An 8,910-nucleotide genomic window follows, 5' to 3' on the forward strand; every position below is an offset into this window, starting at 1 on the left:
TAGCAAAATCGTGTAAATTCTTTGTCAATCTATGAAAGTAATGTTACATTCACAAATGAGAACAAGGCAAACAACAACAGATATTAAAATCATAATACAGCGTGAACGAAAGCTGTCCATGTTTGTCTTATTTTAACAAAAAGGATCAAGGAAGGAAGTTGACTGACGTATAAGAGACTCTCTTGTCGTTGGTTTCCAGTTCTGTGTGGTTTATACGACGGACGTGACATATAAAGTTCTGATAAAATCGACGCTTAAGAAAACTGAATACCTACACACTGCACACATATATATATATGTTCGTGTGTACTTATAAATGTAATTATTCATGCATTCAAGAAATATAAGATATTCTTTTGTGTAACTATGTAAGATTTAAAAAGCTGGTTTTTTTCGCTTTATTACAACAAATGCATGACCTGAATATTCTAGCGCAATAAGACTGGAATGATAAGTTATGTATTAACGGTTTACATACAGACTGGTACGAGTGTTTAAAAACAGTGTGGAAATTGCCGAGTCATTTCGCGTATTTTTTATTGGATATTGCGTCACGTGCACACAGAAATTGACACAAGATGCTTTGCTTCATTACAGTTCGCCTTCATTTGTAGATATATTAGTGTAAATAGTGCGCAAAGTCTCTCATCGTGGTGTGTAGCGATTAAAAGATGGAGTTAAGTGACTTTGAGAAGACCTGGATTTTTCCTGTATCTAACACAGACATGAAAATTGCACCCAGGTAAGCATAACGTGACACTATTCGGATGGATCTATTTTAAGGAATAAAATATGTCCTTCAATCCTTGTGACGGAAATAATTCACACTGATGGCATGAAAACATCAACATCTAAACGTTTATTCAAGAAAGATTTATTGTACAAAACAACACGAACCTATATAAATAGCTAAACCTGGCCTAAATGTTTAACTTTTACTGTTCTAGTCCTTTTGAGTACCTTTTAACATAAGCAAAAAAACTTTTATTTCATAGCGAACTCAAAAATCCAGTATATATAAAATTAGAGCACATCCTTGTATAAGTTTTAGTCAGTGTAGTCTCTTTAAGTATAATGTCCTTGTACATAGAGTTTTTTTATCATATGAAACTATTTACATATTCCATTTAGCTTTGTTTACCTGATGTAGAACTTTACTTTGCAATATTTCTAAGTTTTTAAAAACGACTTCAGAGAAGATCTCTGTCTTTCATTATCTTGGTTTTCTTTGTTTTTCCTGTCAGATTATGTGTCACCTTATAATAGGCCTAAATTGATATTGAAATAATGTTTTAGCTCAAGTCGCATAAATGTTAGAGACGTCATTACAAAAATAGAATGATCCTGTCAATTATGAAGCTTATACTTGTAATTGTTTCAGATCTAACTAAATTTATTTACCCATTTAGTCATTGAAATACATTTGAATTGAACTTGAACAAACATTATCTTGTTCCTGGATTCAGGAACACAAACTTTCCATTATAATATACAACAAACACACTATGGCGGTACGCAGTATTTACATAAATATCAACAAAAATTATTGTCGATAAGAGAAAAAATTGATATGCCTATTAACACAAATCGAAAATACCAATATTTCCACTTAATCATAATCCAAAGCCAATTAATTTCCGAATTTAATAAAATTATGGCAAAATATGGACAAAAGAAAGATTGACATAGAAGCTCCTGAAAAAGTACTGGGAGAATAAGACCAAGTGTTCTTGAAGAGTAAGCGTCCTCTGCTTTATTGCTGCCACCTGCCACCTTGGTCAATGTAATCAGTAATGTCACGTATTACACGAGTACAAGGTATACAAAAGCAAACTACAAGCATCAAAAACCTCCAGCTTCATATTACACAAGGAAATTTTTAAAAATCCTCATTTAGATTACTACGACGGTTATAATCTTTCCTCGTACTTTTCATCAATCTGATTGTGTGTGTATATATATATATTACTTTTAGAAGTGAAGACCGCTTTGTAAACAGAAAGAAAATAGCTGTTATAGGCGCCGGAGTATCTGGGCTTTGTGCGCTCAAACATTTGACAGAAAACTTGGAGGATTTTGTACCAACAGCCTTCGAAAAGCTTCATGGAGTCGGTGGTATTTGGTCCTATACAGAAACCGCTTTTGACGAATGTGGCAATCCAACACACTCAGGGGTATACAACAACTTAATGTAAGTCGTATGCATTTAAAGTTTTCTCTGCTGTAGTCATGAACGTGACACCTAAACGTAACGCATTCTCGTTTGTATATCCAAAAGAAAAGACGACCCGAAGGATAATGAGAAATTAAAATAAGTACATATTGTTATTTTTTATACCCAAACCCTTCCTTTCTGGATTAAAAAAAATAATTTCATGTTGCTCCATATTTTCGAGTTTTTACTTTTAAATAGGAAACAAAGTGCCTGTTTTATGACACATTGTACTTGAAACATGGAATTCTTACACCAGTTATCAGTGTAGATATACCTGTCCAGGGTTTATCTCACATGAGGTGGAGAAAGACAGCTGAAAGGCTTCTCACAATGCGTTGCGCCATCATTTTATGTGGAATCGTCATGTCGCAAATGTATGACGTCATTAATATTGATGCCCGTTTTATGGGACATTGATGACTGCGCAATGAAAAGGTTTCACACCAACTTACAAATGTACATAGTGTTAATGTTTATCAAGGATGCGAGAAAAAAAAAATCCAATATACCATCCCTAACTCTTTCCTTGTGTATCTTTCGAAACATCCTTTACAACACCATCCTTCAGAAAATTGTCCGATGATGTTTACTACTCATTAGATTTAGTTTCATTCTCTCAAAACTGAAGGACAATCAAACATATGTACCTAGAGCTTTGATACAGGGATTTCTGTGACCCCTGTTGGTCTTTCGTTACAGGACAAATGGCCCTAAAGAGCTAGTAATGATACCCGGATACCCGCACAAACAGACCGGAATATCCTATCTTCATCACACAGAGATGCTAGAGTATATTAAAGGTTTCACTAAGCACTTCCACCTGGACAAGTATGTAAAGGTAAAAACATAGAGAATATCTATTATCATAGAGACATTTTGATTTATATGTATATGTATGAATATATTCCATTCCCGAAGGTAATAAAAGTGGCAAAAACCCGAGGCTCTGACTATGCTAATTACACACGTTTAAAATGTATTTGAATCCGATTTTCACACTCTGCGATATAAAAACAATTTATTTATTCCACCGAAAACCAAAGGGCGCCATGTGGTTAGAAATTGAATTTTTTTCTGATATGTTAAAAAATTTGAATCCCCACATCCATATCTAGGAAACGTCGATAAAAGCAATGTCGACAAAAAGCAACAACATTCGAAGTCAATGCGTATATCATGTTGTGTCCAGCGACGTTCAAAGTGGACGAGTCTTTTGGTCATCAGTCAAATTAGGATGCTAGTTAAAATATAGTTCTGTATCATTTAGACTTTTGAATTTAAATAATTTTATCACTTGATAACTTTTACAAAAGACAGCGCCATTAGTCACTACATTTTGATGAATTTTCTAAAGTGTTCATTATAAATGGTAGCCGTAAAACTACTCGTATCGATCCGAGGCTGTATTACCCTAACCGACTTGTAATACATATCCAGTTGAACGTATTACTTCCCACAGAGGTATTATACACAGGTAAATAAAATAATGATGAGTGAGAATGTTGAAATTGTTTACTTCCAACTTGTTTTTTGCTCGAGTCTAATTACATTAAATATCAAACTAACATCTTTGTTTAGTTATTTTATGCCATATATGATCATATTTTGGTAAATTTGAAGAATAGAGACACTGCACAAGTTTTATCATCCAATATATTAAAAGTAATAAGCAGTTGCCCTATTATCTATTAAAAGATCCCAACAAAACTGAAAAATGTGACGGGTTTTATAAGTCACATATGAAAAAGAATCAAATCATGTCAACACGATCATTTGTTTTTTCTTCAAATATTGCCGATGACCTTTTATCATCATCTCAAACTTGTATCCAATCTTTTCTTTGATACCTTAAGTGAAGTAATAAGCAACTCTTTTAATTATCTTCAGTTGAAGTCACATTAGGCCATACACATAAAACAAGACCTTATTATTCAATTACAGTTCAATACCGTTGTTAAGAGTGTTCGTCCTGTGCAGAACGAAGGCGATCAGGTTAAGTGGGATGTAACCTATTGTGATAGGTACTATGCCGAGGAAATTCATACAAATACATTCGATGGAGTCATCATTTGCAACGGGTACAGATAATATATTATCTTACTCAAATATGTCTTTCTTTTAAATTTTTATTCACTGCGTTATATATTATCATATATTATATGACACGTTATATATATTACATTATTTGTGAACATAATTTGATAGCATAATTGTGAAATATATTTATACATTAGCATATTTTACAATACTTCATCCAAACTTTTTTTAAGTTGAAAGAAATTACTTTAAAACATGCCAGTCATGCAAGCCCCTGTAGTACTATAGTTACCAAATACTATATGTGTAAATCTTCATATGCAGATTATCAATATAAGGAAATTTATGAGTTGTAAGGAATTACAGATCATCTAAACGATAACATTGATGTATATTTTATTTTCGTGGGTGGTTTCTGAAGATTGCTTTCATGTTCTGTTTTTAATTTATTAATTTCCTCATAGTAACTACTCGAAGTGTCATATTCCCAATGTGAAGGGGATCGAAAATTTTACTGGGCATGTGATTCACAGCAGGGATTACAGGACGCCGGAGGTTTACCAGGGACAGAGAGTACTGATTCTTGGAGCGTCATTCTCCGGTCTGGACATAACGTTCGATTTATCAAAAAATGCTGCACAGGTGAGGCTGATAAAATTAAGGAAAGGTTTGTTATTTCATTGTTTTTGATAATTTTATAATCAATATTTTGTTTGATTCAAACAGATTTACTTATTTTGTCTTTTGCAAAATCTGCTAATGGTTTTCAGTGCACGAAGTTAGCCGTAACCTATATGCAAAGGTTTGATTGTGATAGTGCTATGGTTCAGAACATGTATATCCGATATTGAGTGAAAAAATATGAAAGTGAACAATGCAGCTACATTTATACCTTTAAATAACTACGAGGCGACTAGTAACGCTCAAAATTGATGGAGCGAAACATTATAATCTCAATGGGGAGACACAGTGACCGCATACTGAACTTACTGAATGATAATGACATAGCGCACCTCCATATCTTCATTTTGACATTCACTGACGAGTGCTAGAAGGACGAAACAGGTGTATGATGCAGTTAAACTCATATATGGCTCTTTTTTAATTCTAAATTAGTTCTCATTTGGTTTCATTTGCGCAATCCTTCATCATTGATAAATTCGTTATGTTTCTTAATAAAACCAGAACATGGTACGAGGGATTTTAAACGAAAGATTACAAAAAAGGTTGCAATGAGAAATGAGGAACAAATTAGGTAGTTATGATGAATATAGTGTTGTGAGTATTTTCATCCTATTATTATAATCTATTGTTTATTCATTCACTGCAGTCAATGCTTTACATGAAAATTTATGAAGTTATGACATTGTATATTATCAATCGCAATACAAAATGAACTAGACATTCTATGAAATAGTTATGAAAAAACCCACGTTAGATAATTTATTTCAGAAAAATTATCATTATTAAACATTCGTGAGTTCTAACATCACTTCCGAGACCATTCTCGGTCCCCATCGGCTGTCAAGCTTGTGAAACAAAAGGCAGTAACTCTGCGAGATGAGAATGTTTCCAGACTGACTCGGAAATTGCCTTCAACGATAAATGAATCACTGTGTAACTCATCGATATCGCGATCTGTAATGTGATGTAAAGAACGAAATGTAATGTTAGATTATCAAATCTTCATGTTTCCTGGTTTTGTTATGGTTTTTGTTTCTTCTTTCGAGAAAGACATTTCCGTAATATTACAAAGTGGGATATTCATAAAAATGAGTATATTGATGAAGTGACATTTTAATAAATAAGTTATATATCATTTATTATCATATTTATTCATTAATTTTGTTTTTAAAATCTCCCCTTTTAAGAAGTCAAGATAGGAATGCACGTTTCAACTAACCAAAGTAGGATCAATTTACAATGCGTGCCTAAAAGTGCAGCGGTCGGGTATCACACGAACTTTGAGTATGAAATGCAGGCAAACTATATATAACACTGCAATAAAACTAATGTTGAATTTGTCAGTGGGCTATCGTTCACCTTTATGCTTGTCGGAGTATCCCAGAAATATCGCGAGAGCCATTAGGTTATATATATTTAAACATCAAAGTAATCGGTAAGATCAGACATTACCTTCATATTCATACACAGGTCTTAAATGATAAAGAATTGATCAGTCATCAAGCGACAGATGGAATGATTCGTCAGTTTATCGAAGACGTATCCGCGTGAGAATAGAAAATATCTATTAGCATACATAATATGATGAAATGCATTTTAAGTCTTTATTTCCATTTTATTTTAAAGATTTACATCGGACATAGGAAAGATAAAATGCAAATTAAGTTACCAGCAAACGTATCAGAACGTCCGGATGTGAGTCATCTAGATGTTGGAAACAAGGTCGTATTTTTAGATGGATCCGAAACGGAGGTTGACAGTATCATATTCTGCACAGGTTACAGTTATGATTTCCCATTTCTGGCTGATGACACCATACAAGTAAAGGATGAAAGGATTAAACCCCTGTATAAGCATTTAGTACATATCAAATACCATAATCTATTCTTCGTAGGAATTACGCGTCATGTGAGCTACTTTATGCAGGCACACGAACAAGCCAAGGCGGCAGTTGCTATTCTGAAAGGTGGAATCCAATTACCATCGGAACAGGCGATGTTGGAAGACGCCGAGCGAGAATTCCAACAGAAGAGACAAGATTACGGCATGTCCCATTTACATGCGCATTACTTGGGAATGGGTGATCTGGAGTGGAAATTGAACAAAGACCATGCAGAATTATGTGGTTTTGAACCATTACCCCCAGTTTTGAAAAGCATAATGGAACATGTTAAAGAATCTAGATCTGCTGATTTTTGTAACTTCCGCAAGAAAAATTATTTTTTCAAAGATGCTCAACACTTCGGTGTCATTGATTAAAATATGAACAAAACTTCCCGGCAACGTGAAGACATATTTTGGCTCAACTATGCTGGACTTACAGAAAAAATAATCAGCATATCAGTTAAAAGTTTATACTATGTCATTGTAACGTCGATGTTCCATTTGAAGGCGTTATCAGAGTCCTAGCGAACTGGTCGAACTGCCAGCGTATGTAAAGGACCATAATATTTTGGGAAATTTCGGGATTCAGGGTTGAAGTGTAAAGGTCGTCTTTACCTTTTTATCTGATAATCCTTGTCAACACTCTATCGGCTTCATATCTCGATGTTTTTCGATCACATATCACACACTATAAAGGATCATTGTATTTCAGACATGTAGGAGTTTCGGGGTTGTAAGATCTACGTCATGATCACTGTTACTGCATTAAGAAAAATTCTGTAAAAACACGAGAGGCCTTAATCTTTGAGGAATTTCTGTTAAATCTCACGTCATATAAACACCATAATGTGAAAGACATGATTTGACCCCGTGTGTTTACTCCGACTATGAGCCGGTTAATGTCTTATGGAACCTTATTTAAGGTATATTTATTTATTGTTCTGCAACCTTATCCAATTTGTCTACCTGATGTATGTATCCGAAAATGCTCATCCGGTGTCCAGTCGTCATTGCCATGTTAACGCTGTATACCCTGCTGCTGTGTTTACATTATCTGTCTGTTGATCCTGATGCGTCCCATACATTGTCAATCCACTATTTTTGATGATGGCTGAATATAACTCCCCTCTAACCTCTTGTGAAGGGACACATCAGTATATTGGAGAATTTTATTGCATTGAATCTATAAACAACACTACATATCATTCTTATATTCATAAACTAGTACTGTTTCTTTGTAATGATGTACAACTTAATCCAGGTCCTAATCTTGACATTGTAATATCTCACCTCAATGTCAAATCTCTTAAATATAAACTTGATTTTGATAAGATGAATAGAGCGATTGATAGTGTTGATTGGGAATTACTGACAGAAACTCATAATTGTGAGGAATTTAATAGTATTTTAACAGAAATCATTATCAAACAAACAAAATTATGTGTACCATGTAAACTTATAATGGTCCGACCTAATGATAAACCCTGGATGAGAAATAATATCAAACTCAAAATTAGACAGAGAAATAGAATACATGCAAAAGCTAAATCTAGTAATTTTGCTACAGACTGGGCTAACTTTAGACAAATAAGAAATAAGTTAGTGGATCTTGTTAGGGAAGCTAAAAAAACATATTTTATCAAATTAGATGAATCTCTCCAAGACAATTCTATTCCTGCTAACAAGTGGTGGAAAATTGCTAAGTCAATAATGAACTCTAATAATGTTTCTACCTCTTTACCACCTCTATATGTAAATGATCAGTATGTCAATCATCCATTTGATAAGGCTGAGTGTCTAAATAATTATTTCATTTCGATTTCAACAACATCTGAAAATCTGGATCCTCTACCTCAACCTGATAGTTACGTCCCTTTTAAACTAGAAAATATTACCATTTCTGAGCAGGACATTAAAGATCAACTTCTCTTACCTAATGACAGAAAACCTCCTGGTCCTGACAATATGATACCTAAAATGATAAAAAGATTAACCCCCTCATTTGTACGCCCTCTTACTCTTCTTTGTAATAAAACTTTTGAAACAGGTACTATACCAGCATCTTGGAAATCAGCTGATGTTAATGCTAT

The 8,910-nt window shown here is 33.8% G+C and overlaps 1 protein-coding gene across 1 annotated transcript; it reads left to right on the top strand.

Moving 5' to 3' along the window:
* The first annotated feature begins 671 nt into the window (after window positions 1–671).
* LOC132558756 (dimethylaniline monooxygenase [N-oxide-forming] 2-like) lies at window positions 672–7,195 on the top strand. The gene is made up of 6 exons (XM_060223354.1): window positions 672–742; window positions 1,976–2,191; window positions 2,915–3,053; window positions 4,157–4,293; window positions 4,717–4,894; window positions 6,563–7,195. Exons 1-6 carry the CDS (start codon window positions 672–674, stop codon window positions 7,193–7,195), a joined length of 1,374 nt encoding a protein of 457 aa, XP_060079337.1.
* The last annotated feature ends 1,715 nt before the right edge of the window (window positions 7,196–8,910 follow it).

The sequence above is a fragment of the Ylistrum balloti genome, unplaced genomic scaffold, assembly GCF_031769215.1.
Source record: "Ylistrum balloti isolate Yb309-2 unplaced genomic scaffold, AGI_CSIRO_Ybal_v1 Utg370822, whole genome shotgun sequence".
Lineage (NCBI taxonomy): Eukaryota > Metazoa > Mollusca > Bivalvia > Pectinida > Pectinidae > Ylistrum > Ylistrum balloti.